Source organism: Schistocerca gregaria, chromosome 4 (assembly GCF_023897955.1).
Source record: "Schistocerca gregaria isolate iqSchGreg1 chromosome 4, iqSchGreg1.2, whole genome shotgun sequence".
Classification (NCBI taxonomy): domain Eukaryota; kingdom Metazoa; phylum Arthropoda; class Insecta; order Orthoptera; family Acrididae; genus Schistocerca; species Schistocerca gregaria.
This window is the reverse complement of record NC_064923.1, coordinates 384,271,928-384,296,162: the sequence shown is the minus strand read 5'-3', so window position 1 is coordinate 384,296,162 and position 24,235 is coordinate 384,271,928. Positions and strand designations below refer to the sequence as shown.

The following is a 24,235-nucleotide window of genomic DNA, read 5'->3' as shown; positions in this document are numbered from 1 at the left end:
TGTAGTTCAACCATGCCTAGACGGTCAATACCGCGGTTCCACAGCGTCCGCGTTGTTACTTTGTGCCTGGAAAGGCTCTCAACAAGGGAAGTGTCCAGACGTCTCTGAGTGAACGAAAGCGATATTGTTCGGACAAGACATACAGACATGCCGCGATCAGGCCGTACAAGGGATACTACAGCGATGGATGACTGCTACCTACGAATTGTGGCTCGGAGGAACCCTGACGGCAACGCCACTATGTTGAATAATGCCTTTCGTGCAGCCACAGGACGTCGCGTTACGACTCAAACTGTGGGCAGTAGGGTGCATGATGCGCAACTTCACGCTCGACGTCCATGGCGAGGTACATTTTTTGCAACCATGACATCATGCAACTCGGTACAGATGGGCCCAACAACATGCCGAATGGACCGCTCAGGATGGGCATCAAGTTCTCTTCAACGATAAGTGTCGCATATGCCTTCAACCAGACAATCGCCGGAGACATGTTTGGAGGAAACCCGGTCAGGTTGAACGCCTTAGACACACTGCCCAGCGCGTGCAGCAAGGTGGAGGTTCACTGCTGTTTTGGGCTTTCATTATGTTGGGCCGACATACGCTGCTGGTAGTCATGAACGGTGCCGTAACGTCTGTACGATACGTGAATGCCATACTCCGAACTATAGTGCAACCATATCGGCAGCATACTGGCGAGGCATTCGTCTGCGTAGGCGACAATTTGAGTCCTCATCGTACACATCTTATGAATGCTTTGCTTCGGGATAACGACATCGCTCGACTAGAGTGGCCAGCATGTTCTCCATACATGAATCCTTTCGAACATGTCTAGGGTAGTGTGAAAATGGCTGTTTATAGACGACGTGTCCCACCAACCACTCTGAGGGATCTACGACGAGGAGTGGGACAATCTGGACCAACACCCTGACGCACTTGTGGATAGTATGTCACGACGAATACAGGCATGCATCAAGGCAAGAGAACGTGCTACTGGGTATTAGAGATAATGGTGTGTGCAGCAGTCGTTGGCACCACCTCTGAGGGCCTCGCTGTATTGTGGTACAACATGCAATGTGTGGTTTTCATGAGCAATAAAAATGGCGGGAATGATGTTTATGTTGATCTCTGTTCCAGTTTTCAGGTTTGTATACATAAGAAAATCCTCAATAGAAAAAAAAATTATTTCGGGATATGGTGAACTAACATCAAGTATTACACTACATCTCTTTTAAACAATTGAAGCAGTTAGTTTTAAATGTGGCTTCAGTAGGCTGTTCATTTTCCAGTTATCACCGTCGTTAAGAGCGTCAACTTTACTGGCATAAGTAGTTTATCATAATTGAGGAATGATCAATTACAAAACCAAGTGCTGTGCTATAATTTCTACATTTTCATTATTTATTTTTCTGGTGGCGATTATGAAATCAACAGTTTTAAAATGTAGAACTATATCGATTGTCATAGAAAACCAATACAAGAGAAGGAACATGGGAAACATCGATAAGGACATAATATTGTTTCGTTATTTCCTTTGAAGTTTCCTCTGTTCTTGGGATAAAATAGTTTTTTTTTTCCCATTACAACGTGTGTAAGAGTCGTCTGTGAAAACGTCTCATGGTTTTCGTGGAAACATGTACTTTAAAAATTTTTATTCAGTTCAGTAACATCTCGATAGGAACAGATACAGTTTACAATAAACTATAGACATCCATTAACGAATACCGAAACAATTAATTTGCATTTCCAGTAACACTTAGTTTAGAACATACAAATAGGTAAAAGACAGGGTTATCCGTAAGAAACATTTCAGTACGTTACAAAAAAATACATACATTATCCGTTGTAAGTTTTACCTACACAAAATCGTTCACACACTGTCTATAAGAAGCCAGACTTTATCTTGTTCTCTAAATACCTTAATAGAGAGTCTGTAGATTAAGGGTTCCTTTACACATAGCGACATGCTTTGCCGCTTCCGGACTGGACTCAAATTCGGAAGTACTATAGACTTTCACGCCTGTTTCTCTTTGATCTCGTCACGCATTGCTCCAAATAATTGTACTATTATCGATCCACATTTTCGTGTAACAGTTTACTCAAGCTGAATGGAATATTTAAATAATATGTATTAGTTAGTCCTGCTCAGTTTCTTTCTTATCCCATTTTGAACAATAGTAACTATTCAAACGTTATAAAACTTGATGAGTAGTTACGTCACACACAAATCTCCCACAGCTGCACAATGATGAAGAGTCCTAGTCGCCAAACAGAATAACATCAATGAGTTATTGACTTACGTATCTCCAGGAATGTGAGTGCTCCAGGCAGTAACACAAATCCGTCTTCTGCTTCAATCCTCCGAACATTTTTAGGCTGTTCTCGGTTTCGTTTATCTTGACAAGGCTCGCAAAGTTTAAATGAAAATTATTACCCATGATATTTGATTCTTTTGTGTCACCTGTCTTAAAAGTCAGTAAAAAACAATTGCCCCAGAGTCAACAAACTAAAGAGTATACCAATATAACTAGGGATTAATTTCTACTTTTACGTAGATTTAAATTTAACTGCAGTTTACCCTTACGGCTCAAAGCAAAATACCTGATTTTCACATAATTTAAAAGACCACATGACATTAACTGGAATGCTGGCCATAATAAAGTCTGGAGACATATGAAGCTTAATAATGCAATCAAAGTGAAACAGGCTAGAAGAAGAAAGCATGATAATGTGTTTAAAGAGATAATGAATACAGTTCTCTATTCCAAAGGTTTCCAACATATAGTGTCCGTTTCGAAGTCCTTTTCGATGGCAGGAAGTCGTCGCAGAGATATTTTCATCTCTCTTTCATGAGATATAATCTATGCAACACGAAGAAATAATTTAAGTCTATCACAATACTATTGTGGCTGTGAAGAACAAGGGAAGCAGAAGCAACAGACTGAAATATTACGGTAACAGCTTTGAACTTGTTACCTTATCTGTACCCGTATACTTACTCTTTCGTACATTTCTGTCATTGATGCTGAATATACGTGAACATTTTGACAGCCTGCGAGAATGAATTTTGTCAACAAAGTACTGGATTACTGTAGCAAAATCTGGCGAATTCGTGCCAAGCTGTATGACCATAGGGAAATCGAAAGGACCCTTAGTCGGTAATCTTAGATTCTTTACGTTCTGAGCCACCTTAGTAACCTCAGCCGGTAATCATAGATTCTTCATGTGCTGAGCCACCTTAGCTTTCATCAGTGCGTAAGTAGCACCTAACTGCATTCTCGATGTTGCGGTTTGCACGTACCTTCGATAGGCATCCCTGATGATTGTCTTCCTTTGCACTAAGAGATTAAGTTGTAAAATTAGAGCGTAATGTGTGGAATTTCCATGCTACTCGTAACTTAACTGATGAGAAGCAACCACGACCGCATTAGTTGTTGGACTTGTGGCTCCAGTGGATTTTATAGTAAATGTGTTTTCTGTGTTGCGTGCTCTGGGTAATCTAGACGCAGCTCTCCTGTTGCGTGTCTTCCGGAAGCACTTCGGTAGCCACCGTGGAGCCCCTCCTGAGAGCCACCAGGTCTCTGGGCTTCTGTGGCTGCTGCATGCCCAGCTGGATCGGTGCGCTGCGTCCCCTGTCCAGTACTTGCTGCTCCGAGAGCACTGGCTCCAGCACCTTCATCCCAGCGATGTGGGACTGGTCCTGCAACACAACGCGTGTCACTAGAGAAACCAGTGATCTATTTCCCGAAACATTTGCACTGAAACATCTACATCTACATTCACATGATTACTCTGCAGTTCTCAATCAAATGCCCGGAAGAGGGTTCATAAAACAACTTTTAAGCTACTTCTGTACCGTTCCAATCTCGAGCAGCGCTCGGGAGAAACTAGCTCTTATATCTTTCCGTGCGAGCTCTGATTTCTGTTACTTTCTTATGGTAATCATTTTCCCTGTGTTTGTGGGCCAACGAAATATTTTCACACTATGAAGAGATAGCTGGTGACGGAAATTTCATTAGAAGGTCCTGCCGCAGGAAATTAAAGAACTGCGGCAACCACAACTAAAATGGTTATAAATAACTGGTTGGCAGTTCATATAGAACAACAGGTGTTTAAATACAGGTTTTAAATTTATTAAGATGTAAAACTGAATGAAAAGACCAATAGACCGCTGTAGCTATATTTATCTTAGTCGATTGGAGTCCCACCCAACCGGCTTCGCAACTTTTAAATTGCATCTTCTGGTGTATATAAATGGCCAACACCGTTCAAGAAGCCAGGCCACAACTGAAATCACTACAATAAATAGCAGAGAAACTAGGCCTTAGAATATCATTTGAAAAACGGAGATTATAATAACTTATCCACCACTTGCAAACAAAATTAAAAAAGGAGAACAGGAAATCAAAATTGTTGATAAATTTAAATATTTAGGTGAAGGCCTACATCTCGTGGTGGTGCGGTAGCGTTCTCGCTTCCCGCACACGGGTTCCCGGGTTCGATTCCCGGAAGGGTCAGGGATTTTCTCTGCCTCGTGATGGCTGGGTGTTGTGTGATGTCCTTAGGTTAGTTAGGTTTAAGTAGTTTTAAGTTCTAGAGGACTAATGACCTAAGATGTTAAGTCCCATAGTGATTAGAGCCATTTGAACCATTTAGGCGAAATAATAACATACAATCTAAATGAGAAGCCATCATGGCAGAATAGAATAAAAAAAACTGAACTACACAAATTACATTACCAAAACTACGTACAACAAAAAGGCTATCGATAGATGCAAAATTAAAACACTATAAAAGAGTTACACAACCAGAAATAACGTATGCAGCAGAAACTATCTTCAAAACAACTAATACATCAGAAATTGACAGAATACTAAAAATAGAAAGAAGAATAATTAGGACATGTATAAATAAACAGTATAAAATAAATGGACTTTGGAGAATAGCATCAAATGAAACAGTATATAAGAAAATAGAACCAGTCATGAGCACGATCAGGAAGAAACGCATCTCATTCTTTGGACATCTGATGAGAACTCCAGAAAACAGAGTTAGTAAAAAAATAATACAAAAATTGTGGAATAGCAAGAGCGACATTAATTGGATCACAGATATTAAGGAAGATATAAAAGAACATCAAATTACGGTAGATGACCTAAAAAAACATCTGATGAGAACTCCAGAAAACCGAGTTAGTTAAAAAATAATACAAAAATTGTAAAATAACAAGAGCGACATTAAATGGATCACAGATATTAAGGAAGATATAAAATAAATTCAAATTACGGTAGATGACCTAAAAAACAAGACAGAGGAAACCAGAATACTGCAAGACCTGCAAACCAGACTACAAACGCAAATCAGTAAAAGGACTACAGAAAGAGAGGTCTCAGATTAAGAAAGAAAGAAAAGATCTGAAAGAATGCAAAAATATTGGGCAGACATAAGAGCAAAACACCTTTCATCTAATAATTATATTACCTAAATAGCATATTAAGTTATTGTTGAACCAAATTGTATCCCTGTGTAACAACTTGTTTACAACTTTGTATTTTTGAGTAGAGTGGTCCAATGAAGGCCATAAAATAAATAATAAAACCATATCATTTGGTATAGGGAGTACAGAATGCCGCAGAGTAACGGTTAACTTGGCTAGGCAAAGTTCTTAAGCCTCTTCAACAGGTAAAAGTCAGCATAAATCATGAATGTCCAGCCTGTATTAAAATCACGGCTTTCATAAGTTTACCGACTAAAATATGTTCCCGTCGATCCACGTCAAGCAACTGACAATGCCCCTAGAAAATGTCTGTTGCGTAACATAGGCCGACGGGAACATATTACAATCGGTACCCTGATGACAGTTCATGATTTTAATACAAACTGGACATTCATCGTTTATGTTGGCTTTTGTCGATTGAGGAGACCTAAGAACTTTGCCTAGCCACCTCGACAGTTACTCTGCGGCATTCTGTAAATTCCTGTACCTTATGACATAGCGTTTACGTACACCAGAAAATGCAGCTTACAAGCTGCGAAACCGGTTGTGTGGGTCTCTACTCGATTTAAATGAATACAGCTATAGCGGACTACTGGAATTTTCATTGAGTGTTACAGTTGAATAGATTTAACACTTGTAGTCCAACACATATTGTACTGTACGAATTGACACTCAATTATGCTGCGAAAAACGGTTTTGTTTTAATGCTACCACGCTAGTTCGTGTATCATATCCATGGCACTCTCTTCTCTATTCCGCGACAGTACAAAACGAGCTGCCCTTCTTTCAACTTTTTCGATGTCCTCAGTCAATCCTATCTAATACCGAACCCACAACGTACAGCAATACTCCCGGAAAGGGCGGACAAGCAAAGGGTAAACAACCTCTTTAGTAGACCTGTTACATTTTCTAAGTGTTTTGCCAATAAATCATTGTATCTGTTTCGCCTTCAGCACAGAATTATCTACGTCATCGCTCCAATTTCGTTTATTCTTGATCGTAATCCCTATATATGTAGTTGAGTTTACAGCCCTTATATTTGTCACCTGTCGTGTAACTGAAATTTAGCGTATTTCTTGTAGTTATGACGGAGATGACTTCATACTTCTTATGATTTAGTCAATTGCCACTTTTTGCACCATACGGATACCTTGTACAGATATCTTGTCTAAATCATTTTGCAATTCCTTTACATCATGTGATGACTTTACATGACGGTAAATGATAGTCTTTTTATTTATTTTTGAGTCATCAGTCTTCTGACTGGTCGGTTGCTGCCCGCCACGAATTTCTCCCCTGTGCCATCCTCTTCATCTCAGAGTAGTACTTGCAGGCCACAGCCTCAATTACCTGCTCGATGTATTCCAACCTCTGTTTCTTCTGCAGTTTTGGCCCTCTATAGTTCCCTCTAGTAACATGGAAGTCAGTCCCCGACATCTGAACAGAAGATCTATCATCCTGTCTCTTCTCCTTGTCACTGTTTTCCTTATATTCCTTTTCTCTCCCATTCTGCGCCGAACCTCCTCTTTCCTTACCGTATCATTCCACCTAGTTTTCAACATTCGGCTATAGCAGGACATCTCAAATGCTTCAATTCTCTTCTGTTCCGGTTTTCCCACAGTCCATGTTTAACTACCATACATTCCTGTGCTCCAAACGTATATTCACAGAAACATCTTTCTGAAATTAAGGCCTATGTTTGATAGTATTCTAATTTCTGCAACTTTTCATTACATTCGTCTTCCTTCGATTTACGCTCAATCCATATTCTGCACTCATTAGACTGTTATTCCATTCAGCAGATCACATAATTCTTCTTCACTTTCACTCAGGATAGCAATGTCATCAGTGAATTGCATCACTGAGACTCTTTACCTTGAATTTTAATTCCAGTCCTGAAACTTTCCTTTATTTCCATCATTGCTTCTTCGACCTAAAAACTGAATATTAGGGGTGAAAGACTATATCCCTGCCTTATACCCTTTTTAATCTGAGCATTTCGTTCTTGGTCGTTCACTCATATTATTCCCCTTGGTTCTTGTACATATTGTACTTGGCTTGGAACTGTAATAGTAGCCAATATTTATTTACAGCTCATACAAAATATATACGTTTTCGAAAGTCTTACTGACGTTCGAAGTAGTCACCAGCATTGTGTATAACCAGTTGACAGTGACGTGGAAAACGTAGGATGCTCTTAGCAGAAACAGTTGTGTTGACAGTTCGAGCGGCGCGGTCTATTACCTGACGAATTTGTGGCAGTTCTCAAGCGAATGCCGTGATGTGTTTAGAAATCGAATTGAACTCACGAGGGTTTAAGTCAGGGGAGTGCAGTATCTGGTACAGCACTTAGCAGCCCCATCAGTTAAACAAATCAGTAACAGCTTGCAGCCCGCATCTCGTGCGTTAGTGTTTTCGCTTCCCACGCCCGGGTTCCCGGGTTCGATTCCCGGTGGGGTCAGGGATTTTCTCTTCCTTGTGATGGCTGGGTGTTGTGTGATGTCCTTAGGTTAGTTAGGTTTAAGTAGTTCTAAGTTCTAGGGGACTGATGACCACAGACGTTAAGTCCCATAATGCTCAGAGCCATTTGAACCAGCCAACAGCTTGCACTGTACGTGTTTGAGCATCGTCCTGCAAAATGATGGTCAGGTCCTGCAGAAAGTGTCATCACTTCTGTCCCTAAGCTGGTAAGCTGTGCTCTAAAAATGAACAGCTCCTGGGTACGCCTTACAATCCAGAATCTGATTTCGGGATCTCTACCTGACCATGATGTAATCTAACTGAAATCAACCTGCCATTTCCAAGGATACCTCCTACTCTTGTGTTTTTTGTGACAGTATCATCAGCAAAACAGCGTAATAGGACTGCTTAAATTTTTCCATAATCGTTTATGTAGGTCAGGAGCAACACCACATTTTACTTCTGTTTTACTCTCTGGTTTTGCGTCAGTTGTTACAAACTATGATATTTCTGACAGATATCCAGTCAGACAGCTTAGAAGAAACTTCATAGGCACGGAACTTAATTAGAAGTCGCTTCTGAGGAACGGTGTCAAAAAGAACATTGGAAATCTAGAAACATGGAATGAATTCTATGTCCCCTATCGGTAGCAGTTAGCACTTCGTGAGATAGTCGTTACTGTTGGGGTCTGTAATTCAGCGGATTACACCTATTTTCATCATAATGTATGTATCAAAGAACATCTTCCAATAAATGATTTTAGATATTCGACAGTTTTGTAACACCGGAGATGCATCAAAACACAGTGTACAGTACATGAAACATGAAAGTTTAGGGGAACTTGGGAGGTGCCAAAAGACCTCCTGCTCGATGTAACAGTAAAGTTACCACCCTGACTTATTTCCGTGTCAACTGTACATCAAAATTCACTAAACCTGGTTTTTCATATGTATATGTGTAGTTACTTAGTGTAAATTATTCTAGAAATTGTTACAGATGAAAAAAGGGTAGAGGGATGGTGCTGGTCGTGAATGTGGGATGTTTCCAGCCATGCGGAAAACCAAAAAAGTTGAAATGGCTCTGAGCACTATGGGACTTAACATCTTTGGTCATCAGTACCCTAGAACTTAGAACTACTTAAACCTAACTAACCTAAGGACATCACACACATCCATGCCCGAGACAGGATTCGAATCTGCGACCGTAGTAGTCGCGCGGTACCGGACTGAGCGCCTTCCGTGTCTGTTAGTTTCCGTTGTGTGGCTGTAAACATGTCGGAGGCCTTCTCACGTTAATCTCCTAAGTACAGATAACAGCTCCACCAATGAAATGCCCTTTTGTGCCTTGAGTATGCAATACTACTGCCATCTGTACAAGTGTATACCACGGTGCCATGATATCTGTGGCTTCAGTGTATAGTCAGCTACAGTTTTTGCCTACAGCCATTTGCGCTTCGGAGTTGAAAGTGCTGCCAAGAGTAACGGATTTCCTTAAGTTGACTGGACCGTAAGAATGTCTTATAGTAAATAATAAATGTCTTAAAACTTCATGAATGATGCAGCTGTTTTCACTCGTTTCATAGCTGTTCTGCGTGTCCTACAGGGATATTTTTGCATAGGTACATTCAGCGACATACTGCCACTGAAATGTGTTGTGAATTGAGTTAGTAGAGAAATTAATAAATATAAACGTCATGCGCAATGCGGCAATATTTCACGCATCTCAGTGTTTATGATGCCGTATCTCCTGAACTGTGTGTGGTACTGTGATTTACTTCTACATGTGCATATGTGGATACTGCCTGGGAAATTTAGTAGCGTAGAAGAAATACATTTAGATATTATGCATAATGCGTCGGTTTTTAACGCATCTCATAGTTTAAGGCGTCATATCTTCGTACCTATAATAGGCAGTTGGTTCTCACACCGACAGCGATTGTTGCCTGGCATTATGGGATATTTGTACTAAGTTTGGATGAAATCGTTTGCAGTGGTTTAAGAGTATATGCAAACTATACATACACATACGTACAGACACATGTACGCAAGCGCGCACGTACACACACACACACACACACACACACACACACACACACAGAGAGAGAGAGAGAGAGAGAGAGAGAGAGAGAGAGAGAGAGAGAGAGAGAAACATATATTCCTGAAATAAGTATGGATTACGCAAAGCAGGCAATTGAAACCACTACATTACAGACACATCACGCGTATCCACAGGACATATGGCCTGTAACTCAAAAAGTGGCATGATGATCTCTCCAATGGAGAAAGATTTCAGAATAGTCCCCCATTGGGGTCTCTGGGTGGGGATTGCCAAGGGGGGAGGCTACAATGAGAAAAAGAATGAATAATCAACGAAGAGATAACGAGTTGGGGCGTGGAACGTCCCAAACTTGAAAGTGGTAGGGAAACTAGAATAGCCGTGCGGAGTAACCGCGTGGTTTGAGGCAGCACGTCACGGACTGTGCGGCCCCTCCCGCCGGAGTTTCGAGTCCTCCCTGGGGCATGGGTGTGTGTTTTGCTCTTAGCATAAGTTATTTTAAGTAGTGTGTATGTCTAGCGACCGATAACCTCAGCAGTGTGGTCCCTTAGAAATTCACACTCATTTGAACATTTGAAGCTAGAAATTCTGAAAAGGAATATGGAAAGGCTCAACCTAGATCTAAGGCTATTGATACAGCAATAAGGAATAGTTCAGTACGCAGCACAGTTGAAGAGGAATGGACATGTCTGTAAAGGTCAAGCACAGAACGTGGAAACAAACTCACAGGTACAAAGAAGGCAACTGCGAAGAAGCCTTTGGTAACAGAAGAAATACTTCAGTTGATCGTTGAAGGAAGGAAGTACAAAAATGTTCAGGGAAATTCAGGAATACAGGAACACAAGTCGCTGAGGAATGAAATAATTAGGAAGTGCAGCGAAGCTAAAACGAAATGACTGCAGTAAAAATGTGAAGAACTCGAAAACGACATGACTGTCGGAACGACTGATTCTGTATGCAGGAGAGTCAAAACAACCTTCGGGCACGATGGGGGGGGGGGGGGGGGGGGGAAATCTGTCTGATGCGACAGAAGAAGGAACAGGAGTCGCTTTAGATTAGAAAAGGTGATCCAATATTAGAATTTAAGAAAACCTTGGTGGGGTACACAACATCCAATCAGAATTCCTGATATCACTGGGGGAAGTGGCAACTAAACGACTGTTCACGTTGGGGTGTAGGATATATGAGTCTGGCGAGATAACATCTGACCTTCGAAAAAGTAGTATTCGCTCAATTCCGAACACTAAAAGAACTGACATGAGTGACATTTATCGCACGATCAGCTTAACAGCTGATGCATCCAAGTTGCTCACAAGAACAATATACAGAAGAAGGGAAAATATTTTGAAGATGTGTAAGATGATTATCAGTTTGGCTTTAGAAAAAGAAAAGGCACCAGACAGGCAACTTTGATTTTCATTTGATAACGGTAGAGAGACTACCAAAGAAAAATAAAAACACGTGCACAGGATTTGTCGACCTGGAAAAAGCGTTCGACAATGTAAATAGGTCCAAGAAGCTCGAAATTCTAAGAAACATATGGGTAAGCCGTAGGGAGAGACAGGTAATATACCCCAACAAGTACATGAGCCGAGAGAGAATAATAAGAGTGGACGACTGAGAACCAAGCGCTGGAATTATTAACGGAGGAAGACAGGGCTGTAGTCTTTCCCCCGTACTGTTCAATCTGTAGATTGAAGAACCAATTTTTTGAAGGTCAGGAAGCAGATGAAGATAAGGATTTCTGTTACCTACGCAGCAAAATAACCAATGACGAACGGAGGAAGAAGGGTATCAAATGCAGACTAGCCCCGGCAAAACGTCATTCCTGGATAATAGAAGTCAACTAGTATCAAAGCCTTAGTTTCAGGAGCAAATTTCTGATAATGCATGTCTGGAACACAGCATTGTATGGTAGTGGAACATGGACTGTGGGAAAACCGGAACAGAAGAGAATCGAAGCATTTGAAGTGTGGTACTATAGGCGAATGTTGAAAGTTAGGTGGACTGATAAGGTAAGGAATGAGGAGGTTCTGAGCAGATTCGAAGAGGAAAACCGTATGTGGTAAGCACTGACAAGGATAAGGGATAGGATGATAGGACATCTTTTAAGACATCAGGAAAAAACAAGGAAACGCAAAGTCTTGAAAGAAGACAGCCAACAGTCGTACCGCAGTGATAGCACACGTTCCCCTCAGAACACTCATGTTGAAAGCTTTCGGGCTTGCTAGCACTTGCGTGGGTCACCGTCAAGGTCTGGCGAGTGCTGTTGGGAAAAGGGGTACACTCAGCCTTTGTGAGGTCACGTGAGGAGCTGCTTGATTGAGAAGTAGTGGCACGAAAACTGACAAAGACCTGAGAGCGTTGTGCTGACCACATATCCACTACATCCATATCCAGTGACGCCATTGTATAGCCAGAATTTTAAGGGAAGAGAATTTCTTGGATGGCCCAAGCTTACGTATCACAAGAAAAAGGAAATGAAAAGGAAAAAAAAAAAACAGATATAAAAAATACTGTTTGTACAGGGGATAGGCAAAGTAATGTGAACAGTGGTAGTAATGAGATGGTTGTGTTAAAGGTCAACAACGCAAGTAAAGCAAGCGTCGCGCTGTACTCTGCGTGTTCAGTACTGACTAGGCATCAGTGCAGGTTGTTTACGAGTGGTGCACAATTAGTATTTGCAGTCAGAGGCCCGTGGCCGACGTGGAATGAAAGACCTAACAGAGTTTCAAAGGGGGCAGACTGTGGGTGCCCGATTAGCTGGAGCATCAGTAACCAAAACTGCCAACTTATTGAATGTTTCAATAGCAACTGACTCAGTTGTCATCACAGCCTATGTAAATCATGAAAAGACATCATCGTGTAGTAAACGCTAATCAAAATTAAATGAGAGAGGTCGCCGTACGCTACTTCAGAACAACACAAAACTGACTGCACAGCTCAATAGCCATTTTCGAGAGCCCGTATCTATCGGCACTGTCCGCCGAGAACTCAATAAGGCAAATATTCATGGACGAGCTCCTATACCGAAACCATTAGTGACGACAAGGAACGCAGAGAAGCTTAAAACATGGGGTCAGGAGCATAAATCCTGCCCGGCTGATCAATGGAAATACTTCATATCGTCCGAAGACTCATTGTTTTCATTATTTCTAACATCAGGCTGGGTCTACATCTGGAGAACCCCAAAAGAAGCCTACGATCGTGATTCCCTGATTCTGACGGTTAAGCATGGTGATGGAAGCATGATGGTGTGCGCAGTCATACCATGGTATTCTGCTGGTGCCACCATTTCTCTCAAAGGCCGTGTTACAGCCAACGATTATGTGAGCATCTTAGATGATCAGGTACATCCCATGATTCAAATGTTGTTCCCTAGCAAGGATGCCATATTTCAGGACGATATTGGACCCATTCACACAGCCATGACAGTACAATCGCGGTCTGAGGACCATGCATCCGAATAACAGCGTCTTTCCTGGCCAGTACAGTCCTCGGACTGATGGGATACCTTGCCGTTAAACTGAAACCGAAACACACGATGTTACTAAAAGTAAAAATAAAGTCAAATATAAATATGGCCTCCACTAGTATGAGCCTGTAGCACTAGAAATTTGTTGAGAGTTCTGAAAGAAAGGTTACCAGTCACTATTCGGCAACAATTATTTAATGTCCCTGATACTGATATAAAGGAGTTTCTTAACATAATTGACTCACTAGATTTATTACAGGAGGATGTAAGAAAATCTACTGAAGGAATTGACAAAGATAATAATAATAATAATAATAATAACGGAAAACAGTCTTGGAATCGGAGCACATCGAACAAGGATGATAAGAGTCCTAGGAAAAATGAAAGTAAGCAGTTCAAGAATGGAAGTTATAATAACAATAAAATGAATTATGGATCAAAGGTAGAATACAACAGTAACAACAGCAATTAAAACCAATCTGTATCGAATAATAATCATCGACATGGTGATAACGACAATGGAAATAACCATTTTAATCATAAATGTAGAACCGAAAACAGGCAAAATAGTCCTCGAAGACAAACCGAAAAACATGCAGTCAGGGCAAGGGTACTGGCCACAGCCAGGTCCTAGTGGCTGGAACCTGCAACCAACATACGGTTCGCATTCAGAGCCAATAAATTTTATGCAAGTTATACCCATGCAGGATAATCCTTATCCACAACAGAGGAATCAATCAGTAGCACCATCTCCCACTAACTAACAACAAAATGCAATGGTAGTGGAGATGCCTTCCAAGCAGGAACCGAATAATCAGAAATTCTCAAACTAAAATCGGTCCTTGTATGTCTTCCACAGGTGACCGAGGGAGGAAATGAAGGCAATAGGTCGAACAATGTATATATATGATTAGATACCAGAAGGGTAGGGACATTTGTGAAGAATTGTATGAAGTGCCCACCATTTTGGACAAAGAGGAGAAAGAAATAATTGAAGCTGAAATAACTGTAATTAAGGTGCGTCCACAACTATACTTATTCATACCGGAGCGAGTGTGTCAGTTCTGAATATGTAGTTCTGTAAAAGGATCTCGCAGATTAGAAAATTACCAGTTTTGCCCTTTTCAAACTGCAATGTTGTTGGTGCACTAGGACAGAAGGCCTATACAATCAAGTTCCAGACTCAAGCCGAGATTCTAACGGAAATTGGAGCCATAGCGTGCACATTCCTTTTAGTGGAGAATATTTTGCTACTGGTCTTACTAGGGAAAGATTTTATGCGGGCGAAGGAGGCAATAACAGACCTCGCTCGTAGGACCACCTTTAAATACCGTCTGAAGCAGATGACTATGGAGCTCAAACGTCAATTTGATGCAACCCATTCGCCGATAAGGAATCTGATTTTTTCCGTCAGAGTTCCGAAACTGCTCATCTCGGAGTATGAACAAATGAAATACTGTCACACCCATCAGAATAATGATACACTCAATTCTCAGAATCACTCACTATCCAGCAGAAGGTAAATGAAGCAACCAACATTGATGAATTTCAAGCTAAACAATTAATGAGATATTATCTAAATGCCCCACAGTATTTGCAGGTAAGTCTGGTATTGTGAAAGGATATGTCTATGATATGCAGGTATATCCACATCAGACCTATTGTCGTGCATCTTACTCGGTCCCCTGGACAAAAAAGGAAGAGGTCATGAAAGAGATAAGGAAGATGGTGGGCTGGGGTATAATTGAAACATCCAATTCCCCTTCGAGTAGTCCTTCGCTTGCGTTTCGTAATGCAGATAAAAGTATTACGCTGGTTCTTGACACACAGATCATTAACAAAATTATCTTACCTGTGGGAACGAAATCCAAAAATTTTGACAGGCCAAATACACTTAAACTCGTTAGATCTAAGAATGTCATTCTGGCAAATGATGTTGCCAAAGCAATCCAGACAATGTACAGCATTCGTATGTGGAGTGCGAAGTTTTCAACTATGTGTCCTTCTTTTCGGCTTAAATATAAGCGCCAAAGAACTTATGTGGCACTTGGCAATGTGCTAGGACCACAGTTGCACGATCGAGTCACAGCGTACGTTGATGATCGCTTACTAGAAACAGGGAATGGGACGATTACATTAATCTATTGCAAGACATTCCAAGTAAGTTTTCCAAAAGGGGAGTCACAGTAAATTTGATGAAATCGAAATTTTCTCGAAAGAGGATTACATTTCTAGGATATATTATTTCACTTGAGGGTATCAAACCAGGTCCCACTAAGATGGCAGCAATTACTAACTTCCCTTACCCCAAAACTAGGAAAACAATTAAAGAGTTTCATTGGTTTAGCGTTCTTCTTCAGGCATTTCCTATCCATTTAACATTTAAACAGTGAGGCATTACTGGGATTACTGAAAAATAATACACAATGGTGCTTGACCAGTCAGTGCATAGAAGAATTTGATACGATTAAAGCAGCATTACTTAACACACAAATCTTGCACCAGCCAGATATGTCAAAAAACTTCTTTATTGGTACTGATGCTGCAAGCTGTTTTAGGTGCATGTCTGTTCCAAACTTAACAACATGAAACGGACTGGAGATAAGAATGATAGGATTCGCCAGTCGTATATTGACGAAATGTGAACGGGTATATAATGTGACACAACTGGTAGCGATGATCATTTTAAAAAATCCGTTATTATGTGTATGGAAAACATGTGAATGTTCTATGCGACCGTCAAGCATTAAGTTTCACGCGTTCTTGTAAATTCTACACGGGTGTTTAGCTAGATGGACTCTGGCACTACAGGACATTGAGATGATACACGTCCATGGTTCAGTTAACTTTATTGCGGTTACTCTTTCCAGATTGCCACAAGGAATGCCAGAATTCGCAGCAACAGTTGAGAATTCAACGGAATTTAAAGCTTTATTAATAAAATACCTGATGTATAGAAAAAGATACAAGAAAATGTGGAAAAACTTGGAAAAGTCACACGAAAATAATCATATATGGAAAAATATTAGGGACATCCTCAAGCAACAACAACGTATTGCCTTACATCAATATTACCGGTTAGATGATAAAATTTTATTGTGTAAAATGAAGGAGCCTACAGTGGATGGTGTGTGTGTATCCCTACATACCAAATATAAGATTTAATCTGGTTTACCCTCCGAGCTTGGGGACGTTTTGGAATTGTGCAAACTACACTTAAAATTAAACAATATTGTTTCTTCCCAAACCTGAAAAAGAAATTCCAAGAAGTACTGAGAACATGTGATGTATGCCAAAAGGCCAAACCAAACCATAGGTTCAATGATATAGAATTACACCCCACACAAAGACCTAGAGAAGTAATTGAAATGGGCATGAAAGGACGCCCACCGACATCTCGGGTGAGGGCGGGGGGTAAAATACATCCTAGCTATATATGATTTATTCTCCAAATATCTGAAAATGTTTGCTTTGCATGTAGCAACTGCTACCAGTATAGGGTGAAAGATATCTACAGATTAATTTAAAACAATTGGAAGCCCTACTACTGTTAGAACAGATAACGCTATCTATTTTACTGGAAGCAGATGGAAAAATATAATAGGAGAATATGGACTAAGACATGTGTTAATATCGAGATTTTCATCTAGCAGTAACACAGTAGAACGAAAGTTCAGGGAATTAAACAATTTATCCACACATATGTGTCTAATAAGCAAAGAAAATTGATTGAATATCTAAATAACTTGAATTAAATATACAATGATATACCACTTCTATCAACTTGATTTACCCCAAATGAACTAATGGGTAATATTCAGGAGAAAAACGAATAGGTTGAGGGTACACCTAAGTTGCAAAACGAATATAAGTCACACCAAGAAAAGATGGATATTGCGTTAAGAAATATCACTAGGCAAGTAGAACTCCGTAAAACAAAGTTCGACAAGAAATTAACCAACCTATAAGAATAAGGTGTACATGAATTGGTGTTGATTCGGGCACATTCCAAGGCATCACTTTTAAAGAAGCAGAATATGAAGTGGCACCTACAAAATTAGTTCTACCCCAAATGAGGGATGTTGCTTACTAGCAGAAGTTAACACTGTCAAAATAAAACGGTTTTATTGGCATAGAGATTTACAGGTAAAGAGATACTTCACTAAATGGTAATAACTACAGACGTAAATAACATTTTTCTGCTGAGTCTACGTACATTTGTATAAGTATTCTGTGTAGTAGTTACAAGTGATATACTTACTGCATTTCACAAATTTATTTGTGTCTTGCTAATTTTAAAATTGTAAATTAGGTCACTTCGTGGCCAGAAAATGCAGAAAACTAATGTAAAGAAACTAGGGCCAATCAGGCCAGAGATATGTGAAACGCATTCTAAGATTAGTAAATCTGTACATCATTTAAATTTTTTCAATTAATGTAAATTTTTACGTGATCCTTGCTAGTATGTTTTGACATAAGGCCCAAAATCTCATCAAATAAGATCGCTAGTTATGTTATGACAAAACGAAACTGATGTAGCTGTTGTGTGAAATGTAAAACCACCGGCAATGGATTGGACAGTGAAACATGTCTAACTAAAAACTCCGGAAAGAATGTGAGACAGACACGTGATAAACTGTGGATCTTTTTAAATAAACAATAGCATAACTTTAAAAATGATTTTATGGACACCCATAGAATGAAATGGTATTAGTTGCGAAGATAAAAGACGTTAATTTTAGTTAACAACTTAAAACAATATAAAATGACAGACTTTAGTAGTGCACTCGCGTCAATGCCATGTCAGTAAGATATTTTTGAATCAGACTATACCTGCTGTGGCGCACGAACAATATGTGCTACGCCGCTGGCTCCGTTGCGTCACGCAGGAATGTTTATAAACAGTGCTGATGAAAACAATGTATCACGACTGGCACCACAAAACTAACAGATGCTGTGTCGTTAACAAAATATTATAAATAAATAGTGGATCACTACACCTAAATGACAGGACAGTGTTTTGATTCCAGGACAAACCTAAGCACAGGTAACTTGATTGTATATTAAAATCTATACTATGAAAAACTATTTTAATTTCTACCATTCTTTGCCAGTGTCGGAGCATAAAGCTTTCTCAGCTAAAGCTCAGAAATCTTTTCAGTAAAGTTTGCCGATTCAAGTGTTGTGTGTCTCCATGTTATGAAAGATAAGTGATATTCAAGAGTGAACTAAGTTTGTATGAAAGTAGTCAAGGATCTTAACTGAATAATTTTAAACAGATACAGTTCTTTACAGACAACATATGATAACTATTGCGTGTTTCAAAGTAATATTTAGCCTGCTAATGCAGTAATTGAATAACTATTTAGAACTGTAGAGATAATTAAATATTAATGTTGGACGCTGACATATTTACGTATTCACAACACGGTTAAAAGACAACACAATACGTTGAAACGCATTTCATCTTCATTAGCTTGATGTTCCTTTAGCTGCTGGTAACATCTGACACGAATGCGCTCATGCTCTTCATTTATTTTTATTTTTAATCTATTTTATACAAACGTTAGGAAAGTTGAGTTAGTTGTGAAGAATGTCACAATCAGAGTGCACATGAAAACATATGCAGACAATTTACTGTAAAAATACACCAAACTTGACGATTGCATCGGAAGTATAACGTAGAAGCTACCCGAAATTCAATGAACAAAATCAATAAAGGTGTTACAAAATTAAACCTTTGTGACGGAGAAATATCAAGTATTACACAGTAGTTGTACAAAAATGTGGAAACACAGAGAGAAATTTATGTTTGAACACAAATGTAAAGGTTGCCCACTTCCGCCTGTTGCGGTGTTTCGTTTCAAAACGAAAGACAACTGTGAAATGTCCTAAATATCGTACAAGTGTCACTCGTCATCTGAACACTGTTCTGCATAGTTGTGACTGCATTATGTCGGAGATACATGAATTCGAAGGTGAGCAAACTGTCGGTTTCTGTATGTGAGTGCTTCCGCAATCAAGATAGCATAAGTATTTGATATTTGAAAATGCACGCTATCGAAGATTTATATCGCATATATTGGAAGCAAAGAAACATCATTCGCTAAGTCACGACGCGGAAGAAATTGTTTGTTGAAAGATTGTTACAGAAGACCATTGAAAAGGACTGAGATAAGAAAGAAGAAGACGACAGTTGCAAAACTGAAGATCGCACTCGCGAATCCTACCAGCACCAAAACCCGCTCAATAGGCAGGAAATTGAAACCGAATTGGAACTGGAAAACCACTCATCTGTGATAAAAAAAAAAGCTCGTATGAGCGCACGTTGTGCTGTAAACATAAAAACGGGACTATGCAGGAAATGAAAGACTATCATTTGGTCGAATCAGTCTTGTTTCACACTGTTTCCAGTTCATGGCCGAGTTAACATCCCAGGAGTGAAACTTGGTGGAGGTACGGTGATGATTTCGGCGCCCATAATGTGGTGTTCAATGGGTGCCATGGTTACTCTGCCTGGTCGCATTACTCCTAACGATTATGTGACCATTTTAACTGATCAGGTCCACACCACGGCACATCGTATGTTCTTCAATGGTGCTGTTGTATTCCAAGAAGATAAGATCCCTCTTCGCACAACTCGCATGCCCCAAAGGACGTTTTGTGAGTACGAGTAGAAAGTGTCGCATCTTCCCTGGCTGTAAAACTTACCAAATCTAAATACTGCTGAGCCTTTGTGGTCTACTTTGGAGGGAAGTGTGCCCGATCGCTGTCTGCCTCCATCACAGTTCCCTGAACTTGCCACAAATTTTCATGACGAATGGCATAAGTTTCCCTTGAAAACCGTATATGACCGACTTGTACTTATCCATTCCGAAGTTCCTTTCCGTGTCAACTGTGTTCTTACACCCTATTCGGCATGGAAATGTGTGCATGTTTGGCATGTCCACATTTTTGCTCACCTTCTAACACAATAATCTATAAATATTACACGATGAAATAGTGTGGACAATTGTAGGTGAAAATTCTGTTGTCGACATACATAAATTACTGTGACGCTAATCACTGCAATAATGCACAATAATTGTGTGGAAATTTCGAAAACTATACTCGGTTAACAAAAGAGATATCTAAAGTTCAGTAAAATCCCTGTCAGCAGAACAGAAATAAACAGTTCCTCTGTTACTTTGTTTCGTCGGTATTGTAGGTATTGGAGACAATGTATTCTGTGTGCAAACCCTGTCCTCGTTAAAAAAAATTACTTTTCTAGCAGTTTACTAAATGATTTCAGTAGAGCGACTAATACAAGAGAAAAACGAAACCGTCTGTTCAGTGAGAACAAAAGCTAAACGACGGTCGACGAAGTACACTTTAAATTCTAGAGACGCTTATGAAACATGAATTTCTCGTTTTTTCGTTGCTAATGCTGGTGAAACTGTAAACCGTACTGCAGTTCTCTGCAAGTACGTAAATTTACCTCACTGAAATTATTTGTTTTGTAGAACTTTTTGCGTTCGATATTTGCATTTCGGGAACTGTAACAAACTGCGCACACACTGGCACACAACACCAAAAGCCCTAAATCACGCACCCGTGGACGGTGAAATTTCTGGTCCAAGTTTATAGAATCGAAGTTTAGTTTTAGTGTTGCGTGATTCGCGGCAGCTGCACGTACGTACGCGCTGCCATTTTCGCGCTGCCATGAATCAAGTTTAACTGCGTAGCAGCGGATAAAAACGCTCAGCGGCAGGTCGATTTGACTAGTACCAATATATCACGTATATCCCTACTAAAAAGCCACCTCTGCGGCACAATTCACGTGTACACGTTTGCGTCAGTAATTTACTGAATCTCGGCGATTTTCGTTTGACAGCGGTTACGTGCACAATTTGACGGTATTGTCAATTCTTCTTTTGTAGTTTGCTCTCTGTTCGATTGACACGTTCAGTGAAAGTTTTTCAAGGGAACGGGAGGATGCCATAGCCATTCGAGCTTATCATCAAGAGTCATGTACCAAGTAAACTGTTTTTCATTTGCTGCATATAAACATTTCTTCATATACAATTTTATAAATGTAAATCTCGATATTAACATTTTGTGACGTGTGTTTCCTTCAGGACGTCAACTTAAAAGTCTTTCATTCGTCTAGTTTCTGACCGTATTTTGTTTGGCTGCCAGTTTCGGCGATTTGCTACTCCTTCTTCAGGCCCCTGACCGACGAGTAGAAAGATTCTATTTCGGTTCTGATCAAAACAGTGGCCAACAATACTGGTATTAGTAGACTTCTGCTTGATATAGCGATACCTTCAAGGTAATACGCGTATTTCTGGCTCTTTCCTTCCACTCCATATGAACTTTTTGATTTTTCCATTTTTATCATTTTTATGTATGTATCTACTAAACTGCATCTCATTTCACCTATAGTTCTCTATGTTTATATCGTTGCTCAGTACTGCTCCCAATATATCTTCAACACCTGTAGCTGCTACTTGCACATTTCATGTCCCAACATTTCAATATGGGTATTCTTGGATAGCACTTGTTGCTGTCGTTTCTATGATACCAGTGGTGTTTCTATCTTAATCATTGATTGTTTTATCACATCGTTAATCGGCCTGATAGAGACGACTGTAAGCTGCGCTGACAATTTTTATGGTTGTAGAATGTCGTTTAGCACCAGATTTTTCTAACATTAACTGTGTCTTGCACGTCGTTCATGTATACATTTCACATCAGCTGGCCGTCTATCGTTCCCGAAAATTCCAAAGAAGTCATGACAACAAATTCTAAATCAGGCTTCCTCGTGGTCGCCTCACGCTTTTGTGCCCACATCTTCAAAGTCGTCGTAAACTTTCAAGCGCCAGGAATCCTCATTTTGGGGCTCTAAATGCGTTTCACCTCTTTTTGTCTTATGAAGGATGGATTTCAATAACATTGTTCCATTCCCTTTCAGCAAGATAGGACTTTCGGATGGATACAGAGATACAAGTTCGACGGCAGTGCTACGATGGCTGATTATATTGAAACCAGATGACTATTCCGTAAGTCTCAAATTGTCTTGGCTGCTCTTTGAATTTTCCTGCCTATTTCTATTACGATCTTTGTATCTATTCTGTTTCCTGCAACCTTTATGAAAGATAAATAAATTCATTGCTCCATATTCCGTCGCGTTTGTGATGGCTCGTTCATGATGTCTGAGATTACTTCGGTCTCTTCAAACGAATAGCAGCAAGCCCTATTGTTTCCATACATCTATAAGCACATTCAGTTTCTATGTTCCTGTTTTGAAATTAGTATGTCATCAGGGGTGTAACATCCCATTTCTACTCCATTCTCCCTATTCTTACAATTCTAGGAGGCAGTCATTAATATCTTACTCCACTCGTGTAAGAATTTCTTTGATGCAGAACAGGACAGGTTCAGAGTGACACCATACGTATCGAAAGTCCTGTTTGATTACAGAGCTCTCAAAAACATGTTTTAGGAATTTCTCACCGGTCTTGATATTAGGCACGTTTTGTGATTTGTGACGTTTTATTGCTATTATTTTTGTCTCACCAATTTTCATACGAAAAGAAAACAAAACATCACAATCAAGCAATGATATGTCTTCCGCGCTCTACCTAAGTTAGATTTAGGTATCAGTTTATAGTTTCAACCCAAATGTTCGCTCTGCTGCGTGTTCAACAAGTATGTTTTGGATTTCATCTTGAAATCAGTTCATATTCAAGGGTCAAGCTTGTGTGTTACGACATTGCATTTTTACAACTGTTAACCTTTCTCATGGGAAAAATTGATTACTAGTTTATTCTCCGCATGTGGCTATCATTTATCCATTATGTTCCACATTTCACAAGTGTGTTTCCTCAGCGTTATATCTGTTCATTTGTTCAATTTTGTATTTCATCTCGACGATATAATATGGTGAGAGTGATAAGTATTATGTTGGAGAATCGGAAGCATTATTAGTACACAAAAATAAAATTATTATGTAAAAGTTCAGGTTCTTGACATTCATAATCGTTTCCAAAATACCTGCTGTGTGAACCAGTGACGATGGTGTTTTGTACCCAATGGCACATAATGTAAGGGACCATAAAAAGATTTCCGTTTGAGGTCGTTGCTGCAGCGTTTATCCAACTTAGTGCGATTCTGACGCAGATACAGAGGAACCGACTTGCAGGGAAGGGGCTAGTATGCATTAGTACAGTTCAGCCGTGCACGCGGTAAATGCGGCAACGTGAGCTGTGGCGACGTTATTATCAAATGAGACCAGACAGGACCAAACTGCTGTTATTGTTTTCATGTCTGCCGAAGGTCAAACACCGGCAGACGTACATCGGAGAATGAAGAATGTATATGAGACAGCATATCTGTCTAAAACCACCGTTGAGGAATTGTGCACTAAGTTCCGCACTAATCGCCATTTGACACTAAACGCCCGAAGTTGATCTGATAATCCAGACTGATACAGTACAGGACACACTCGAGATCCACCGCCCCTTATAGCCATGCGATTTTCTTACTTTAGGTCCCTTAAATTAGGCCTTGAAATTCATATCGAACGAGGATGTACAGCATGAAGTTATGGACTTTTTCACACAGCAGGACGCGGGATGTCGGTGGGATTATTGCACCAATGCTCACGATAATTTAGTCTTACTGACGTACACTATTAAGCCGAAACATTATGACCATTGCCTACCGCGATACAGGCTGTAGATTGGTGGAGTTGCGGCCCAGTGATGCGT

General features: G+C 40.0%; 1 protein-coding gene across 1 annotated transcript in view; it reads right to left on the bottom strand.

Moving 5' to 3' along the window:
* Positions 1–1,547: 1,547 nt before the first annotated feature.
* Positions 1,548–24,235, bottom strand: part of LOC126267423 (nephrin-like) — a 1,327,372-nt gene continuing 1,304,684 nt past the window's right edge. Inside the window, exon 14 of the mRNA XM_049972675.1 lies at positions 1,548–3,697. Within this exon, the coding sequence (XP_049828632.1) occupies positions 3,497–3,697 (201 nt within the window). The 3' untranslated portion in view covers positions 1,548–3,496. The remainder of the gene's footprint in view (positions 3,698–24,235) is intronic.